The 21,465-nt window shown below is 46.4% G+C and overlaps 1 protein-coding gene across 5 annotated transcripts in view; it reads left to right on the forward strand.

Moving 5' to 3' along the window:
* CFAP91 (cilia and flagella associated protein 91) overlaps nucleotides 1–18,676 on the forward strand; it is a 68,154-nt gene extending 49,478 nt beyond the window's left edge. For 3 of the 5 annotated variants that reach the window (XM_073309344.2, XM_073309365.2, XM_073309373.2), the window contains 3 exons: nucleotides 4,462–4,824; nucleotides 6,498–6,526; nucleotides 7,688–7,857. In XM_073309344.2, coding sequence (XP_073165445.2) covers nucleotides 4,462–4,824; nucleotides 6,498–6,508 — 374 coding nt within the window. In that variant the 3' untranslated portion in view covers nucleotides 6,509–6,526; nucleotides 7,688–7,857. Of the gene's footprint in view, nucleotides 1–4,461; nucleotides 4,825–6,497; nucleotides 6,527–7,687; nucleotides 7,858–16,836; nucleotides 17,448–18,029 lie in introns of those variants that run through there. The other 2 variants (XR_012154673.2, XM_073309390.2) reach the window with 2 other exon arrangements.
* The last annotated feature ends 2,789 nt before the right edge of the window (nucleotides 18,677–21,465 follow it).

Consider the following 21,465-nt stretch of genomic DNA (forward strand, 5'->3'; position numbering starts at 1 on the left):
TGACTGCAAAAGTCCCTAATCTGTAGTTAATTTATGCAAATAGAAAATGTACAAAGAAGCTTATATTGTGTTTCTTTCTCTTTGTCTTTGTTCCTTTCTAATTTGCCCAGAACTAGGAACAGATATAATGTCTTATGATTGATTTCGTGACATCATGTTTGCAGTGGAAAATCTTATGCTATTGTAGAGGGGGCATTGTTTTAATCAAGTCTGAATATTATGGCTCCATAGTTCAGAGAATGGAAGGACATTAGAAATCCATGTGTCATGATGATGATCAGGATGGAATGACGGTTCTTGATCAGGAGACTTCTCTTGCCTGGCCCATTCAGAAGATTGCAGACACGCTCCCCATAAAGCGTGTATGGACTTTGAAAAGCAAATGTAAAAAATAGCATAATAGGGGTTCTATGTTTTATTGTCTCTCTCTGATTCCAGAGCAAATGTGCTCACAGTTTACCGATTAAAAATATAAATATTTGCTAACTACAAGCCCTGCAAACACATTCTGGGATTTAAGAATCATGCTAGCTTCTTTCTGGCTTGTGTATCACCAACAATAACAATTAAGGACCTAGCAAACAATCTGTTGATGGTGCACGAGCTAGAATAGCTTCCTCTCTTAACTGCACAGGTTCTGTAGAGCTAACAGAGTAGTCAGTACAAACCAGTTATGGTCACTGAAGTCTGCAGCTACATCCAGGGATCAGATATGGCCACTTTTACATAGCCACTTTTCAGAGTAGATCTGTGCATTAGAGAATTACAATTAGCAAAATTTATGGCAATGAGTTATTTTTTAGACTTAAATGTAAAAAAGTCACCTTTTCATTGATATATTTTAGCAATGTACATTTAATTTAGAACACAAGAGATAACCACTCAAGAAAAAGATATGAATGTCATTGTAAATAACTCAGTGAAAACCTGTGCTCCATATTCAGCAGAGGCAAAAAAAAACCAAAATAGTAGGATGCATATTGTTGCCCCTTTCCAACCTGCCTGGCAAGTCTAAGTTCAGAATCCTGGGGATGTTCCAGTTGAAAGTAGAAATTGATGGAGTCTGGAATTCTTCTTCGAATGATGGTCCCTATGTGGATTCCAAACGTGCGTGCCATGCACCAGAGCTGGAACTGTTTGTAGTAGTGGTGTTTGTTGACCCGCACATGCGTTGGCCACGTGGTACATCTGAGGCTTTTGGGGTCGACGCTATTCCAGTTCCCTCTTACTGCTGCATGGCCAGAGTTTGAACCCCCTGTTCCTCAGTGCTCTTAGCCTGCTAAGAGAACTTTTTGTCTCTTTTTTCCTGTAAATAGTTTCCTATAGTTGTCCATCGTTGTTTGTTAGGTCTCCCCTTTTTTCCCCTCACGGGGTGCTCCCCATCCCAGGGCTATGCCCCAGCATGCTGGCTTTAAAAACTGTGCTTCATGCCCGCTTTCCTTTGTGAGCGATGAACACCAATGCTGTCTCTGTTGCCTCAGCGAAGCTCACATCGTCGCCCATAGCTCCATCTGCCACTTCTTCCCATCTCGAACTCGGGAAGCTGGAGAACTTCACCACCTCAAACACCTCATGTAGGAGACTGTGCACCCACGTGAGCAATTGGATCCAGTGCTGACAGATCAACTGGAGCACTGGCTGTTGCCAACGGTGAGCGCTTCTCCGGGCCCTTCCCATGTGGCGCCGGCGGTACTGCTGAAGCCCCACCATGTGCATAAGAACCACAGACGTGGGTGTAAGGGTGACTCCCTGATGGCAACCACCTCCAAATGCAGCATTGCCTCCCCGAGCTGTGCCAGGTTGGGTGAGAAGTTGCGCATCGAGCCAGCCGCTCCACCTCCAAAGAAATCTTGTACGGAGCCTAAGTCCACACATCACTGCATCCCGCCAGTGCCACTTCTGGCCATGGTGCATGGCCCACTGCCTTCACCCCCGGAGCTGTCAACATGGCCAGGACCATCCGGACTTTCACGCCTGGTCCCACGCATGCTGGGATGCTTGTCCTCTTTGATGCCGGCGGCCGAGCTCATGCTGCCATACGCTGGTGCCCCTCAGTGCTCTGGCTCTCCAGCCGCGGTGAGGCTTCCATCTATGGCGGATGAACCTCTCCTGCTCTGGCAGCATCCTGCTTCGCTCTGCCTGTCTCCGCTGGCACTGTCGACCACTGAACCTCTTCTGCTCCTGGACCGCCACACCTTGCACAAGCCCTGCCTTTACCGAATCTGTCTTCTGATTTGGAGAGGTCCCCTGAGCTGGAACATGTCTTCTCACCTTTGTGTTCCTGTAGCCTGAACCCTCAGTGCCAGCTCTACCCACCTGTGTACAGTCCCTCTGCCGCGACATGGTTCCATAACCCTCGGGGACTGGTGATGCCTGCGGATCTGTATGACTGGCCCCACTGGGACCCTTACCAGGACTGCGGGGTACCGTCTCTGCCACATCACCAACGGTCTCCGACCCACACTGCCTCTCCCGCCGCCTATACGGAAACCCAGGGCATTGCCACATCGCCAATCCCTACTGGGGCCTCTTCGTCCCCAAATGATGTGCTCCTCCCTCATCCCCATACGAGGGCCTACTTCATCGTATGGCTGCAGCCCTCAGCCTGCAAGTGGAAGACGTTCAGGACCCGCAGAACCAATTCGTGGCCATCCTACATCCTTTGGACAGGCGTTGCAGAAAGGTGGAAACGGTACAGGTAGCAGCAGCAGAGTAGTGAGGGGGCTGTGTGTGTGGGTGTTGGGGGGGAAAGGGTCAAAAGGACGACTGCTGCCACCTACCGTTAAAGCTGGGGTATAGATGCCCAGTGAGCGGAGGGTGGCACAGAAGTCCTTAAGGGAGTGGAGGAATTCATCCGTTTTATTGCTGAAGAGCTTGTAGTTGTCAAAGGGAACATCCTCTAAGGTAGTCTGGACCTCTTTCAGAAAACCGCTGAATTGAAGCCATGAATTGTGGCACAGCACCACCCTGGATGCCAGAGAGTGGGATGTGGTGTCAGTGGTGTCAACCATGGCTTGGAGGGCCACCTTGGCAACTAGCTTGCCCTCGTCCAGGAGGTTCTTCTACCCCAGAGGAGCCCTCGGTCCTGGCTCACAGGGTGATCCCTCTCTCATTCCCTGCACCACCAAACTACACTACACCTTCTCACCCATCTCCCTGCTCCCACAAGTCCTGCACAAGGTGCAGCGGGATTATACTATAGTCTTTCTCATAGCCCCCTCCTGGCATCACCAGTATTTGTTCACAGATCTCCTTTGCCTTTCCACTTACCCCCCTCCAATCTGCCTCCCGAATCTCCTCACAAAGGCGCACAGCCACCTGTGGCACCCCAACCCAGGCCCTCTCCACCTCATGGCTTGGTATTTGGATGGGGCTTGCATGTAGACAGGGCATGCTCTGACCCGTGTGTGACAGCCTCACTCACAGCAGACAACTGTCCACTAGAGCCTGTTATCAGGTTAAATGGCGCCGCTTCACTGCATGGGTGCACCGCCACCCCCTAGACTTCTTCTCCATTCCCCATGCTCCTGGATTACCTCCTTCACCTCCGCAAGTCAGGCCTTGCCCACTCCTCCATCCATGTCCACCTGGCAATGCTCAATGCCTTCCTTCCTCCTGTTTTCCATCTTCACCCACCCGACTACCATCTGCTTCTTTCATGGCCTTCCCCTCTGTGCAGAAACCTACTCTCTCTTGGGCCCTGAACCTTGACCTCTACACCCTCATTAAGCCACCCTTTGAACCCCTTGTGACCTGCTCCCTCACCCATCTCTCCACAAAGGTGTCCTTTTTGGTGGCCATCACCTCTGCACAGTGAGTTAGCGAGCTGGCAGCCACGATTGCAGACCCCTCCTTTTCTGTCTTCCACAAGGACAAGGTCTCCTGGCATCTTCACCCCAAACTCCTCCCCGAGATGGCCTCCCCATTCCACCTCAACCAGTGCATTAACCTCCCGATCGTCTATCCTAAACCACACGCCTCCCCCAGGGAGTGCACATTATACTCTCTCAACATCCACCGGGCATTATCTTTTTATCTCCAACGCACCCAAGCCTTCCTGGTCTTGCCCTGGCTCTTCCTCGCCATTGCAGAGAGCTGCCAGGGCCATGCCCTCTCTTGACAATACCTCTCCAAATGGATCTCTCATTGTATTGAGGACTTCTATGTGCTCTTTCATGTCCTGTTCCCTCCCTCAGGAGTCACGGTTCACTCCATATGAACTTTCTTTCCATTTCTACAGTTTGCCTTCAAAGCAAAACGCAAGGTTGCTTGCTGTTATTAGATGGCAGTAGAATCCTATCAGTCAAAACCAGAAGGGTGTGATTTTTCCTGAGACAGGTTTTTTCATAGCTCCTGTAAGCTGAGAGCTGCCTTTGGGGCAGTGGGGGAGGGTGGGTGTCCATGCAGAGAATTCTTCCAATATGGCTGCAAGTGAAAATCCTCTCTCTTTTTTGTGTACAGTGAGGCAGTTCCAGCGGAAACACATCAGTGCTGCTCATCAGATCATCCACAGGAGCACGGACATAGTAGTGGCTCAGAACTCTTCACTGGTGGGACAACAGGCATTGGGTAATGGAGAAACTGTGAGCAAGATACCAGAGAGTCCTTCTCCTGTGGCAGCCAGTTCTGCTCTCAGTGGAACAGCTACTGAACAGAGTGTGGCAGAGGTTATAGAGAGCCCTTATGTTGTCCTAGCCAGCCAAGTATTGTATGATACACTGCATGACGAGACCCAGCAGAGAGGGTTAGTGGTGAGCCATTCTGCTACATCGGACAGGCAATCTCAGGCGGATGTAGCCCCTGCAAAGAGAGAAGATGAGTCAGGTGAGTTTGAGATCTGTTTTCCCTGCCCCAGTCATTGGTGCTTAGTCCCTGGGGGAGGGAAGGAAGGTGCACACGCTTTGTTCAGGGCACCATCCTGACTGTACACAGGATGGAGAAGCACCTCTCTCTCCATCAGAACGTCCCTCAGGGGTAGCAGCATCTGGATCTCTTGCAGACTCTAAGCATTGCTGCCTGGAAGCAGTCCTGTGCATTATGCCGTAGGAGCCCCTGTCCAAAGCAGTCCGTCACTGTATTTGGTTTAACTCCCAAGAGATTTTTACTGTCTAAACCTTAAAGATGTAGTTGAAGTATTAAACAGTGAAATTCCACTTATGGTTGTCAAGGGGTGGGAAGGTTAGTTCAGGGAACTGGGAGTTTGCACTACTTACATCTCTTCCTTATTCTGCCATTGTCCATAGCATGTGGAGGTTGGGGTTGACCTCTCAAGCCCACCTGACCCCCTGGGTCTGAGCTGGGGGGCTGTCTGAGCTGCAATGTCTACACTAGCACACGTCTGTCTACCTAGGGTGGGAGGCTCACTCCCAGCTTCCTTGTCTTATTAACCCTATACTCATAGGAGTGGTCCCACTAGCTAGGGTTGGACTGATCACATGAGCAAGTCAAGCAGCATCTGTCCCTAATGTACCGGGGCTGTGGTAGCAGAAATATGGCTATGGCTTATGTGACACATTAATTCAAAGACCACATTTTCAAGTGCTTATAACTTTCCTGAAATGTTACCATTTGGTCTGACTTTCCTGATGAATGTATTTGGAAAGAGCATAATTTACATTTTGTTGCGTGCTGACTTTGCCTTGATTGCAAGTGTGTGATTGGCTCAAGCTCAGAATGTTTGGAAGGAACATCCTGCAAATGCATGCAGTGCATTTATTTATCGATCTGCAAGGGACTCGCTTAGCTGTTGGACCTCTCCTTTTCAAAATTCCTAATTTTTGTAGGTTTAGAATCTCAAACTTAAACTCAAATAAATGCACCTCAAATGCATCCAACTTTTTCATGGAAACATGGCATAGCCACACTAGATATCAGAAGTGCTTACACATGTAGAAAGAAAGAAAGCCACACCAAGCTCTAGCTATATGTTTACAAATCCATTTACTGCACCATAATACAATGAGCTTATAACATCACTGTGTACTTCCCCTTTACCTCACTTACTTGTATAACCCCCTAACCATTCTGTGTACCAGGTTATATTATTTCCGTGTAGAACTTCAGGTATACTCTGAATGAAGCATTGTCTACACTACCGCTTAAGTTGATGTAAGTTATGTCACTCAGGGGTATGAAAATACCACCCCCCTGAATGACGTAAGTAACACTGACCGAAAGCGGTGTCTACGCCATACTATGTCGGTGGGAGAAACTCTCCTGCCAACATAGCTTCCACCTCTTTTTGAGGTGAAGTAATTACGCCGACGGGAAAGTGCTGTCCTGTCAACGTAATAGATCTTCACCAGATGTGCTAAATTGGCGCTGCTGTATTGAAGGCAGTGACACCGATTTAGCACAGTAGCGAAGACAAGCTGAGTAACTGCTAATGCAGTGTGTAATTCTATCCTTTTGAAATACAAATAAACAATTGTTTAGAAACTCAACAGTGCATTACTATAGGATTTTTGCATTAAATTTCCTTTGTTTTGTTTTTTTAGGGGGAGAATAAAACAGAAATGAAAGAATGGTGAGTGAATACACTATATGTATTCCTGTGAGCCATGAGTCGGATGGGGGCTTGGGAGAGGAAACAAATAAAAAACAAAGCCATGTGACTACACACTGAAATAATCACTGGGCTGCGGGTGCTATGCCTGTATATGTATGCTGGCCAAAAGGATAGCTGGATTTTATTGCAGAGTTAGAGGGGGTTCAGAGTAGGGTGATGAGAATGATTAAAGACAAGGAAAAATTCTCCTATGAAATAAGATGAAAAAGATTAGGATTTACCTTAGAAAGAAGATAAGAAAGAGAGGACATGATACAAGTATACATAAAATAATGACTGGTCTAGAGAAGGTAGAGCAGGAGTTTCTGTTCTCCCTGTCTCATAACATGAACAGATAGTCAAAGAAATCTGAAAAGTAGTGAATGCAAATCTAATTATAAAAAAAAAAGCATTTTCACGCAACACATAATTAGAATGTGGAGCTCACTGACACAGGTTGTCTTTGAAGCCAAGAATTTAGCAAGAGTCAAAGAGGGATTGGACACTTACATGGATAATAAAAATAGTCAGACTTTCAGAAGTTAGTGTTAACAAAAATTTGGAAGAGATATAAAACCTGGTGCTTCAGGGTTTAAATCAATCTTTTAACTATTAGGGATTACAATGAGGCCTTCATGGAAGGCAGATTATCCCACATCTGCCTGTAGTAGGGTTTCCTTCACCCTCCTCTGAAGCTTCTGGGGCTGATCACTGTCAGACAGGAGCCTGGACTACATGGATCTTGGATATGATCCAGTCTCACAATTCTTGTTCCTAAAATCATGTGTTGAAATAAACATGCTGCCTGCATTTATTTCAGTGTGTGATATAGTTTTTAATGGACAAAGTGTTCTAGAACTTGTTCTGATCATAAAGGCATCCTCCTGTACTCTCTACTATGTATATGCAGTAGGGGGTAGAATCCAGGAGTGTAAGAACCCTAATCTTTAAACGTCCTGTCTTTAGTTTTGTTTTAAGGGACACTATCACGGTAGTGCAGCATTTTGCACTGATTTTTACATAACATGTAAGCTAGGTCTATGGCAGGATTTGTGGTGGAAGTGTCATTTTATTGATGGAGATTCCACTGCCAGTGCTTTAGAAATTGCTTCCAATTGTCATGTGTGGTTTCTTTGTCAGACTTGGCTAAATGTGCTTTGAAGAAGAAAAGAGGCTCAGCAACAAGAGACATGAGAACACTCCGTTCCCTCTCCTAGCAGGGAAAGAGAAGTCTTTGGGGGTGATGTTTGTATCTGGAATATGCACAATGGATTCCTCTGGGTCTGCAGTAATAAAGATTGGGAACATTCTCTCTTGTTTGCTGCTGTTTTTACAAACTTGCCATGGTAGTTGACACTGGCTGTACTTTATGGGCAGGTTCTGTATTTTGATAGCTATGATGATCTGTTGACTTGAAGTGAGATTGTGAAATATGGCCCCTGGGCCTGATGCAATAATGGGAGGCTAGGAGTCTCATTCCTAAAAGCCAGGCTTTTAACAGGCCTGAGGCTTTAATGCAAACTATTTAAAACCTTATCTACCTCAGAAAGGGTTTGCCAGTATAGCTATATGGGCAAACGCTCCTCCTGGAAATACAGGCCCATGATTTCTTTTGCTGACTTACCTTATACCAGTTTCCTGAACAAAATAAGCTATACCGCAAAAGCACATTTTATGATGGTAGAACAGCATCTGCGCTAGGGCTTTTGCCAGGATAGAAATGTCATAAAACCACTCACCCCTATGTGCCATTACTATACCAGCAGAAGATTCTAGTGTAGGCCTGGTATTAGTGTCATTACAGAAGCTCCTGCCACTTTCTGTGCAATGCCATTCTCAGTACACCTGGCCACACAAATGCTATGGGCATGTTTGCCACCACTGGGCCAAATTAATTCCTTTTTTAACATTGCTGAAGCCCGTGATGAATTTAGCCCTAGAGTTATCCACAAGGGCAGACCTTGGCCTCCTGTCCAAGTTTGCAATCTCCAAAGGCTATTAGCCAGGTCCTATCTGCACTGTTACAATTTCCTTCTCCTAGTAGCCTTGGCTCTGGCCTGCTGTCTAGTCAGTAGATGATTTTGACCCTCCTTTCGCTCAGTTTCCGCAAGCAGCCACACCTTTTTGGAGGGGGCATCAGTATTTTCTTCCTCACACTTGCTGAAGCTGGATTAAGCCAGCCAAGAAGAGCTTCCCGTCCCTAGTTTGTTTTCTCTAGGGTCCTGTCTATACTTGGTAAGTGACCATACGTACAGACATGGGAGAGGTGGAGACGAGGAGCCATTTTTTACACATATCAAAATCAGTTCATTTCACTGGCTTAGACACCAGCATTGGGCCTCATTCCAATATAACTCCATCTGACCCCTGGCTTTATTGCGGATTTACTTCAGTACAAGGTCAGTCAGATTCTGGCCCCAGGCACGTCTCTTACTCTCAAAGAGAAGCAGCATTCGCCAGTGACTGAAACGGCACCATCCAAATGAGCACATCAGCCTTTTTCCTGGCAGCGGCAGCGTATGAGGGGGACAGAAGGAGACCAGCACCCGCAGGTGATGGGGAAATGAGACCCAAATAAGGTGACTGCACAGGAAGGCTGAGGGATCACACTGGCCATGAGAGAAACTACCCTAGTCACATGAGCACCACAAACAGGAATGCAGCCCTTTGAAGGGGAGACTGTGGGGATGAGGGTCCTTGAGGCAAGCAGGGAACAGGCCTGCAGGACATTCCTCCCCACAAAAGAGTTCGGTGGGAGGGTAGTAAATTACTGGACCTCCCTCCCTCTTGGAGATTTGGGCAGGGAGTGGGAACAGGAGACTTCTAGGTTCAGCCAAACATGTAAACTTTTGGTGCTTCTGTGACATCCAAACCTTTGCTTGAAAAGGGGCTGGGTCAGAGAACGGCATCCAACACCAGCATGCGGCACCTTTGTATGAGGCGCTGAGGTTGGGCAGCCCCTTGCTCAGGAGGAAGTGAAAAATGGCAGGAGGGAGTAAAGGCAACTCAGCTCCACGCTTCATCTCTGCTGTCATTTCCTACTGTGCTCTCTGCAATCCATCTCCGCCCTCCCCCCCGACACCCCTTGCATTTCCTCACTACCAGTTGGTTCACTTCAGCCTGGGCACCCTCCCTTTCCTCCAAATCAATACTTCCCAAGGAAAGAAAACCTTGCTGGCCACCATGGACAGAGCTCTCCAGATCTGCTGGTTCCTCTAGAACGGCTCCTTAACATCCAGCCCTCACAACTAACTACCAGCTCTGCAACAGTGATTCCAGTTACTCCCCTGCTCATAGAATCATAGAATATCAGGGTTGGAAGGGACTTCAGGAGGTCATCTAGTCCAACCCCATCAGATCACCTACAACTGCTGTATGCTGTCACAGCACCACCTGGCAGCTGACCCGAAGCTGTTTGGTACCAGATAAATTGCAAAGCCCAGCAATCACCTGCTGAACCTTTACCAGGATTTAGTTCTTCCACTGACAGTGCATTTTGATATGAATGCTGAGGCTGTTACCCAGAATGGAGCCTCACAGAGGACGCTCTCTGGCAGCTTCAATAACTGAGATGGTTTGCTGTGAGCAGAGACCATAATCCATGCTTCCATGATGGATGTTGAAAGCTCATCATGCTAACTGCACTGAGATAATTGCCGTTGCAATGGAAGGAGCGGACACTATTGCTGTTGGTGACAACATTGGCACTGAGCTGGTGCTGTAAGTACAGACACATCAAGACGCTTGAAGTATTGACCCACAGCTTTGTTCAGCCCTTAAATCGAGAGAGTATTTAACCTTCTGCCCCACTGAATACCCAGCTGGATCAACATCACTTGCCTGTTACCTTTCCGTTTAGAAAACAACAGCTTGTCAATAGCATCACAGAGAGACTTCCCCTTAAGCCACTGCAGGGATTATTCCCCAGACTTTATTTTTCAGTAGTCTTTTAAATGAACCAATAATGATTATCCTTAACAATTAAGGCACCTTACAAACATTGTTGCATCTATGTATCTCAGTTTCCCCAACTGTGAAATATCTCTAGGTGCCTGTCTCTGTATTTAATTTATATTTCTATAGTGCCTATAGTCAAAGGCCAGTATACTCCATTATTTCACAGCCACAGTATTCACCCCTTGCTGCAGAAGTATGTTCCGAGAATCTGAGCTTTCATAAAACAGTCTCTGTTTCTACTCCTTTTGTTTAGGAAGAAAACTTTGAAAACAGGCATCGAGTGGAACTGATGCAGTGTCGGCTGCCTGTGTTTGCAGAAAGCCTGAAAAATAGCTCAGAGAGGTGTGAACTGTCCCCTTCATCTCAATGGCTTGTTACCTAGCGATTATGACTTAAATACCAACATTAACCATTTCACTGCTGGTTGTTCTAGCAGAAACAGCCAGCCAATATGCTTTTCCTACAATCTCAAACTGAAAACGGAAATGGCATCAAATGGACTGAATTTAATAAGTAATACACACACGGGATCCTGTAGTCAGTGCATGATTAATTGCTCTTTTAATTCACGGAAAATCTCCGCTTTAAAATTTATCTGAACCTGCTGTAGCATTTCTACAATCCACACAGACTCTAGGGGCCTGCTGGTTGTGGCATACGCCAGGTCTTAATTCTGTTTGCTTACACATCTACGACAGCTGTAGACAGCGTTGTCCGTGGCATCCGATGAAGTGAGCTGTAGCTCACGAAAGCTTATGCTCAAATAAATTGGTTAGTCTCTAAGGTGCCACAAGTACTCCTTTTCTCATTGTCCATAGAGGTTTCATAGTAGGTTCTTCTCTGTACTTCTCCTAGGAAGTGCTCCTGGATTGGGTTGGTTTTGTTTGTCCATGTTAATGTTTCCTTGTTGTCAGTTAGGGCAAGAAAGTTTTGGCACAGGTGCATCCTGCAACCTTTTCTGAAGATGGTCAGGCTCTGGCTCAGTGAGCTGTCTGGCAGTAGCTCATTCAACAGTCAGGCACCTCTTGATCAAGAACCCTCTAATCTCTTGGCATTTCCAAGTTTCACCCTGGGATTTTTTTAGTCTGCTTTGTCCCAGAGGAGTCCAGATGGATCATGGGACCATGGATGGAGGTGAGAGGCACTGACCTAGTAAGGTTTTTTGATCCATAGGTGATGTAGAAGATTGACCTAGGCTGTGAGTTGGCACCAGATGTGAACAGGAGCCAGTGGAGAACAGCATGATGTCTTTCCAGTTTGAGCCACTGTGGAGTCAGGCAGCTGGAGCTTCTGAATGGCTGCCACCTTCAGTCCCAATCACTCTAATCCAAGAGAGGGGGAGATGAGAATGTGGAGCCTCAGCTGAAAGGGTGGGGTAAAATGTGATAGCAAGTTAAAGGTGGAAGAAGGCACTGCTGCCTTGCAGACCAGGTTTAGCGATGAACTGAGCAGGACTGAATGGTTTTGTGATGAAGAAGGACAGCTGCCTTTCATAGAAGGCCAGTGTCTCACTGAGCTCTCTAAAGTGCTTCCCTCTCTCTACCAGCATCACTGTTTGCACCAGCTGCTGTTCCCTGAGGAGGTTATTGTTGGCAGCCATTGGGACATCTTAGAAAGGGTATCCATTGTGTCTGTAGAGAATGAGATATGCAGCTGGGTGCCATCAGCAAATTGTTGGCAGCAGAACCTGTGGAGTGTCCCTCTCTCTGCAAGAGGCCTCATGTAGTTACAGAAGAAGATGGGGATAGGCTAGATATTTATAGGATTCTGGATCAAGGGCTGCTGGAGAAAAGGAGTAGGTTCTCAGGACTAAACTCTAGTCTTGGTGGAGAACAATTGGAGCCAGTGTAGCGCTGGACTGTCTACTCCAGTCATGTCATATAAGCAGGTCACCTGATCTTTGGGGCAGCATCAAAAGCTCCAGAGAAGGCAAGTAATAGGAGCAATGGCGCTTGACCTCTATCTGTTCTGCTGTTTGCTGTGGTATTTCCTGGTCTAACGTCTCATTGCAAAAGGTCCAAGGTGCTGGTAGATCTCTCTCACTGGAGCTGAGATGTGAACTGAGGATTTCTGCTATCCCTTCTGGGTTATCAGTCTCTGTCCTTACTTTATCCCTCCTCCTTTCCTCTCCAGTAGAAATCTGACTGAGCCAGCCAGGACAAATCTAACCTTGCAACAATTTGCCATGACCAGTTTGGGAAGGTAAATGATGTCAAACCAGTCCTGGTCTCAGTAAGTAACATTGCTTCCCACTAACTGGCCAGAGGAAATGGGAGCAACTCAGCCAAACACTTCCCATAGACAGAGGAGTAAAGCAGGAGTCTAGAAATGGTTAGTGAGGTCATGTATCCTCTGCTAGGCCTGCGATCTCCCAGCAACTGGATTCCAAGGAGCAGACACAAGCTGCATTTCCCTCTACTTTACTATTTTTTCTGTCACCTCCATTTTGTCCATTTGTCTTCCCTTAAAGAAACAGGATCAGTCTTTCACAGCAGCATCCGGAGAGCTACCACTTTATGGAATATAGATCTTGTCAAACTAACTTGATTTTTTCAAATCAGATTACAAATTTGGTTGATAAAGTTAATAGGATTGTAGTAATAGACTTCTGTAAGGTGCTTGACTTGGTGCAACATGACATTTTTATTAAGAAACTAGAATGATACAAAATCAACACGACACACATTAAATGGAATAAAATTAGGCTAACTGACAGCTTTTAAAAACGTAATTGTAAATGAGGAGTCATCATTAAGTGGATGCGTTTCTAGAGTTGTACCAGAAAGATCACTTCTTGGCCTTACGCTATTTAACATTTTTATCAGTGATCTGAAAGAAAACATTAAATCACTTATAAAACTTGCAGAAGATAGAAAGATTGCAAGAGTGGTAAATAATGAATAAGACAGGTCACTGATACAGAGCGATCTGGATCACTTGGTAAACTGGGCACAAGCAACCAATACGTGTTTTAATATGGCTAAATGAAAAGATACGTATCTAGGAACAAAGAATGCAGACCATACTTACAGGTTGGGGTATCTCTATCTTGGAAAGAAGTGACTGAAAAAGACATGGGGCTCATGGTGGATTATCAACTGAACATGAGCTCCTAGTGCAACACAATGAACAAAAGGGCTATGATCCTTGGGTGCATTAACGGGAACAATAAGCAGGAATAGAGAGGCTATTTTACCTCTGTATTTGGCTTGGTTAGACCACTGCTGGAATATGGTGTCCAACTCTGGTGTTCACAATTCAAGAAGGATGTTGATAAATTGAAGAGGGTTCAGGGAAGAGCCATGACAATTATTAAAAGATTAGAAATCCCGCCTTATAGTGATAGACTCAAGGAACTCAATCTATTTAGCTTAACAAAGAGAAGGTTAAGGGGTGATTTGATCACAGTTTATAAGTACGTGGGAACAAAAATTTGATAAGGGGATCTACAATCTAGCAAAGAAAGGTATAACACCATCCAATGGCTGGAAGCTGAAGCTAAATAAATTCAGACTAGAAATAAGGTGTAAATAACAGTGAGAATTACTAACCGTTGGAACCGCTCACCAAGGGTTGACGTTGATTCTCTATCACTGACAATATTTAAATCAAGACAGAATATTTTTCTAAAAAAATCTGCTCTCCTTCAAAGAAGAGCTAATTCAGGGAAGTCCCAAGGCCTGTGTTAAACAGGAGCTCAGACTAAGTGATCATAGTGGAGCCCTTCTGCCCTTATATGTTATTAAGTGAGTCTGCTTTGATCCCAACAAGGACATTTGATGCCATTTAAGAGCCTTTCAAGCAACCCTTTAAAGCCGCAATACAAACAGAAAGAGGATGGGAAGAAGAGGAATTGTTTAAATCAGTCTAGCTGGGTTTTTAGACAACCCCATTACTGTAGTATCTGAGGAGTGCCTCCCAAACATACAGAGTGAGCACTCAAGGATACATTTCTCCCTTCCCTCCAGTGAGCAGGGACTGGACTTGACTGTAGCTATTTGAAGGTGGGTGATTTCATACCTAGCTACAAGAGATTTACAGTATTGTGGCCTAGAGGTGATTGCCTGGATCACAGGGGCTAAATCCCATTCTGACAGGAGATGTCGTGGCCTTGTCAGTGGTGCCTGGAAAAGGGTTTCTCTATATGGGTACACAGAATCAGGGAGGATCCTGGAAGAACACTGAGAATGCAGACTGTCAAACTGACATGCAGGAGGATGTTTAAGAAGTGATGAGTTCTTCCAATTATTTTCTCCTATCTCCACCAGCATCACATTAGTCTTTCCCAGACTTTCCTCCAGCGAGCTGCTCTTCCAGATGCTGCTCCCAGCCAGGCCCTGGGAAAGCTGGAAGCTGGCACTGATTGTGTCTAATATGAAGAGGATACAGAGCTGGGTGTCATCCACTTATTGCTGTCATTTTAATCCAGGCTGTTTCACAATCCTCCCAAAAGACTCACACACCGGTAGCCGTGGAGAGGATGGACCCATACATGAGGGCTTGTGAGGGACACAGCAGATGTCATACAACTGAGTGCAGCCTGAGAAGAATGACTGAGGTCACCTCGGTGCAACCCCACTCTCCCCACCATGTTTCTGAGGCAGATCAGCATTTACATCTAAACATGGCTCACATCTCTGCACAGATCAGCCAAATCCAGAAGTGGCCACTTACTTTTTCTTTTATGTTTCCTTCTTAACCAAGAAGCCCTTTGCTGTCTGGGCTCTTTGTCATTTTAGATCCCTTCTTTTAAGCCAAAAATCTTTGTTACACAAAACAAAAAAGGAAAGTTATTTACCTTATATCAACTGGAGTTCTTCAAAATGTGTGGTCCTATGATAGTCACTGTGAGTGTGCATGAGCTCCATGCACCCAGGATTGGAAATTCTTCAGTAGCAGTGACCACTAGTCCACTCCTCTGCCTTTCTCCTCCTCATGCTCCCCGCTGAGGGCATAAGAGGCACTGAGGACTGACCATCAGTCTATTGCAAATCAAGAGAGAATCTGAGCAGAGGGGAAGGAAGGCTGGTCATGAATACCCATAGGGCATTCAACTTGAAGAACTCCAGTTACTATAAGGTAGGTAAGAAAAGCTTACTCACCTTCTGTAGTAACTGGTTCTTCGAGATGTGTCCCCTGTGGGTGCTCCACTTCAAGTGAAGGTACACATCATGCACCTTCCATTGGTAATTTTCATTAGCAGTGTCCATTTGGCCTGTGCACAAGCTTCTTGCACCCCACACTGAGGCTAGGAGCTGACGAAGAGATATTTGAACCATTAACAATTATCTTCAAAAACTCATGAAAGACAGGAGAGATTACAGAGGCCTGGAAGAGGACAAATATAGTGCCAGTCAATAAAAAGGCGAATAAGGGCAATCTGAGGAATTACAGACCAGTCAGCTTAACTTCAGTACCTGGAAAGATAATGGAGTAAATACTCAAGCAATTACTTTGCAAAGATAATAAGATGATAAGTAACATGGATTTGTCAAGAAAAACTACTGTCAAACCAACCTAATATCTTTCTTTGACAGGATAACAAGCCTTGTGGATAGGAGAAAGTGGTAAATATGGTATATCTTGACTGTAATCAGGCTTTTAATACTGTCTTGCACAATCTTCTCATAAACAAACTAGGGAAATACAACCTAGATGGAGCTACTATAAGGTGGGTGCATAACTGGTGGAAAACTATTCCCAGAGAGTGGTTATCGGTGGTTCACAGTAAAGCTGGAAAGACATATCAAGTGGAGTCTCGCAGGGATGGGTCCTGGGTCTCATTCTGTTCAATATCTTCATAAATGGTTTAGATAATGGCATAGAGAGTACACTTCTAAAGTTTGCGGACAAAGCCAAGCTGGGAGGGGTTGCAAGTGCTTTGGAGGGTAGGATTAAAATTCAAAATGATCTGGACAGCTTGGAGTAATGGTCTGATGTAAATAGGATGAAATTAAATAAGGACAAATGCAAAATAATTCACTTAGCCCTGGTCTACACTAGGAGTTTAGGTCAAATTTAGCAGCGTTAAATCAATGTAAACCTGCACCCATCCACACGATGAAGCCCTTTTTTTCGACTTAAAGGGCTCTTAAAATCGATTTCCTTAATCCACCTCTGACAAGTAGATTAGCCCTTAAATCGGCCTTGCTGGGTCGAATTTGGGGTACTGTGGACGCAATTAGACGGTATTGGCCTCCGGGAGCTATCCCAGAGTGCTCTATTGTGATCGCTCTGGACAGCACTCTCAACTCAGATGCACTGGCCAGGTAGACATGAAAAAGCCCACAAACTTTTGAATTTAAATTTCCTGTTTGCATGGTAACCTGCAGCTTGCCACGCTGGCCAGAGCTCATCAGCAGAGGTGACCATGCAGAGCTCATCAGCAGAGGTGACCATGATGGAGTCCCAGAATCGCAAAAGAGCTCCAGCATGGACCGAACGGGAGGTACGGGATCTGATCGCTGTATGGGGAGAGGAATCCGTGCTATCAAAACTCCGTTCCAGTTTTCGAAATGCCAAAACATTTGTCAAAATCTCCCAGGGCATGAAGGACAGAGGCCATAACAGGGACCCGAAGCAATGCCGCGTGAAACTTGAGGCAAGCCTACCAGAAAACCAGAGAGGCAAACGGCCGCTCCTGGTCAGAGCCCCAAACATGCCGCTTCTGTGATGAGCTGCATGCCGCTTTAGGGAGTTCAGCCACCACTACCCCAGCCGTGTTGTTTGACTCCTTCAATGTAGATGGAGGCAACACAGAAGCAGGTTTTGGGGATGAGGAAGATGATGATGATGAAGTTGTAGATAGCTCACAGCAAGCAAGCGGAGAAACCGGTTTTCCTGACAGCCAGGAACTGTTTCTCACCTTGGACCTGGAGGCAGTCCCCCCCCGAACCCACCCAAGGCTGCCTCCCAGACCCGCCAGGTGGAGAAGGGACCTCTGGTGAGTGTACCTTTTAAAATACTATACATGGTTTAAAAGCAAGCATGTTTAATGATTAATTTGCCCTGGCATTTGCGGCTCTCCTGGATGTACTCCCAAAACCTTTGCAAAAGGTTTCTGGGGAGGGCAGCCTTATTCCACCCACCATGGTAGGACACTTTACCACACCAGGCTAGTAGCACGTACTTGGGAATCATTGTAGAACAAAGCATTGCAGTGTATGTTTGCTGGCATTCAAACAACATCCGTTCTTTATCTCTCTGTGTTATCCTCAGGAGAGTGATATCATTCATGGTCACCTGGTTGAAATAGGGCGCTTTTCTTAAGGGGACATTCAGAGGTGCCTGTTCCTGCTGGGCTGTTTGCCTGTGGCTGAACAGAAATGTTCCCTGCTGTTAGCCATGGGGGGGAGAGGGAGGGGCTAGCCACGTGGTGCGGGGAGGCAAAATGTGACCTTGAAACGAAAGCACATGTGCTGTGTATGTAATGTTAACAGCAAGGTTTACTGTGAAAGAGTGTAGCCATTGTTCTAGAAAATGTGTCTTTTTAAATACCACTGCCTCTTTTTTTTTTCTCCACCAGCTGGTGTGTTTCAATGATCACAGGATCTTCTCCTTCCCAGAGGCTAGTGAAGATTAGAAGGCGAAAAAAACGCACTGGTGATGAAATGTTCTCTGAGCTCATGCTGTCCTCCCACACTGACATAGCGCAGACGAATATGTGGAGGCAGACAATGTCAGAGTGCAGGAAAGCACAATATGACCGGGAGGAGAGGTGGTGGGCTGAAGAGAGTAAGTGGTGGGCTGAAGCTGAAAGGTGGTGGCAGCATGATGAGAGGAGGCAGGATTCAATACTGAGGCTGCTGGAGGATCAAACCAATATGCTCCAGCATATGGTTGAGCTGCAGGAAAGGCAGCAGGAGCATAGACCCCCACTACAGCCCCTGTGTAACCAACCACCCTCCTCCCCAAGTTCCATAGCCTCCTCACCCAGACGCCCAAGAATGCGGGGGGGGGGCCCTCCGGCCACCCGGCCACTCCACCCCAGAGGATTGCCTAAGCAACAGAAGGCTGGCATTCAATAAGTTTTAAACTTTTAAAGTGCTGTGTGGCCTTGTCCTTCCCTCCTCCACCACCCCTCCTGGTGCTTCTCTCCTCCACCACCGCTCCTGGGCTACCTTGGTAGTTATCCCCCTATTTGTGTGATGAATGAATAAAGAATGCATGAATGTGAAGCAACAATGACTTTATTGCCTCTGCAAGCGGTGATTGAAGGGAGGGGGGGAGGGTGGTTAGCTTACAGGGAGGTAGAGTGAACCAAGAGGCGAGGGGTTTCATCAAGGAGAAACAAACAGAACTTTCACACCATAGCCTGTCCAGTCATGAAACTGGTTTTCAAAGCTTCTCTTATGTGCACCGCACCCTCCTGTGCTCTTCTAACTGCCCCGGTGTCTGGCTGTGCGAAACCAGTAGCCAGGCGATTTGCCTCAACCTCCCACCCTGCCATAAACATCTCCCCCTTACTCTCACAGATATTGTGGAGCACACAGCAAGCAGTAATAACAGTGGGAATATTGGTTTCGCTGAGGTCTAACTGAGTTAGTAAACTGCACCAGCGCGCTTTTAAATGTCCAAATGCACATTCTACCACCATTCTGCACTTGCTCAGTCTGTAGTTGAACAGCTCCTGACTACTGTCCAGGCTGCCTGTGTATGGCTTCATGAGCCATGGCATTAAGGGGTAGGCTGGGTCCCCAAGGATAACTATAGGCATTTCAACATCCCCAACGGTTATTTTCTGGTCTGGGAATAAAGTCCCTTCTTTCAGCTTTTGAAACAGACCAGAGTTCCTGAAGATGCGAGCGTCACGTACCTTTCCCGGCCATCCCACGTTGATGTTGGTGAAATGTCCCTTGTGATCCACCGGTGCTTGCAGCACTATTGAAAAGTACCCCTTGTGGTTTATGTACTCGCCGGCTTGGTGCTCCGGTTCCAAGATAGAGATATGGGTTCCGTCTATGGCCCCACCACAGTTAGGGAATCCCATTGCAGCAAAGCCATCCACTATGACCTGCATATTTCCCAGGGTCACTACCCTTGATATCAGCGTTGGCTTTGATCTTTGATTGCGTTGGCTACTTGCATCACAGCAGCCCCCACAGTAGATTTGCCTACTCCCAATTGATTCCTGACTGACCGGTAGTTGTCTGGCGTTGCAAGTTTCCACAGGGCTATTGCCACTCGCTTCTCAACTGTGAGGGCTGCTCTCATCTTGGTATTCTTGCACTTCAGGGCAGGGGAAAGCAAGTCACAAATTTCCATGAAAGTGCCCTTACACATGCGAAAAGTCTGTGTCCATGTCCTCATCATTCACGTCACCGCACTGACGTCACCTACTCACCCGGTATCGCTTTGCCAGGTTCTGGTGCTGCATATACTGCTGGATAATGCACATGGTGTTTAATGTGCTCCTAATTGCCAAAGTGATCTGAGCGGGCTCCATGCTTGCCATGATATGGTGTCTGCACAGAAAAAAGGCGCGGAACGATTGTCTGCCGTTGCCCTGATGGAGGGAGGGGCAACTGACAACATGGCTTACAGGGAATTAAAATCAACAAAGGGGGTGGCTTTGCGAGAAACTGAATGGCCCCCTCAAGGATAGAACTCAAAACTGGGTTTAGCAGGCCGTTGATTTCACAGAAGGAAGGAGGAGAAAATGAATATAAAACAAATCTGATCTATTTCTTGTTTTGAGCCACTTCATCTATCTTTATACCTCTTACTGGCAGCAGACTGTGCAGTACGACCACTAGCTGTCATCATATCCTGGGTGCTTGGCAGAAGACAGTGCAGTATGACGACTAGCCATCATCTTCTGCTGGCTGGAGGTTAAAAGACAGCACACTGCCAGGAGGACTGAATCGCCACGAGACGAAACAAGGGAAATGACCTGGCTGAGTCACTCCCATGTTTGCCCAGGCGCCTTATTAAAAGAGCACCCAGGACTATGTCGATGACGACTACCAGTCATACTGCACTGTCTGCTGCCAAAAGGCAATTAACTGCTGCTGTATAGCAATGCAGTACCACGTCTGCCAGCACCCAGGAGACATACGGTGACAGTTAGCTGAGTGTGCTCCATGCTTGCCGTGGTATGGCGTCTGCACAGGTAACTCAAGAAAAAAGGCGCAAAATGATTGTCTGCCCTTGCTTTCATGGAGGGAGGGAGGGAACGGGGGCCTGACGCTATGTACCCAGAACCACCCGCGACAATGTTTTAGCCCCATCAGGCACTGAGATTTCTACCCAGAATTCAAATGGGTGGCAGAGACTGCGGGAACTGTGGGATAGCCACCCACAGTGCAATACTCCGGAAGTCGACGGTTGCCTCGGTACTGTGGATACACTTCGCCAACTACATGCACTTAGAGCACTTGTGTGAGGACACACACAATCAACTGTATAAAACCGCTTTCTACAAAACCGACTTCTATAAATTCGACCTAATTTTGTAGTGTAGACATACCCTCAGGAAGGAAAAATCAGCTGCACACATACAAAATGGGAAATGACTGCCTAGGAAGGAGTACTGCAGAAAGGGATCTGGGGATTATAGTGGATCAAAAGCTAAATATGAGTCAGCAGTGTTACACTTGCAAAAAAAAAAAAAAGTGAACATCATCATGGGTTATATTAGCAGGAGTGTTGTAAGCAAGACACAAGAAGTAATTCTTCCACTCTATTCTGTGCTGATAAGGCTTCAGCTGGAATATTGTGGCCAGTTCTGGGAACCAAATTTCAGAAAGATATGGACAAATTAGAGAAAGCCCAGAAAAGAGCAACAAGAATGATTAAAGGTCTAGAAAACATGACCTATGAGGAAATATTGGAAAAACTGGGTTAGTTTAGTCTGGAGAAGAGAAGACTGAAGGGGGACATGATAATAATTTTCAAATACATAAAACGTTGTTACAAAGAGGAGGGAGAAAAATTGTTCTTGTTAACTTCTGAGGATAGGA

Source organism: Lepidochelys kempii, chromosome 1 (genome assembly GCF_965140285.1).
Source record: "Lepidochelys kempii isolate rLepKem1 chromosome 1, rLepKem1.hap1, whole genome shotgun sequence".
In the NCBI taxonomy this organism is placed as follows: Eukaryota; Metazoa; Chordata; order Testudines; family Cheloniidae; genus Lepidochelys; species Lepidochelys kempii.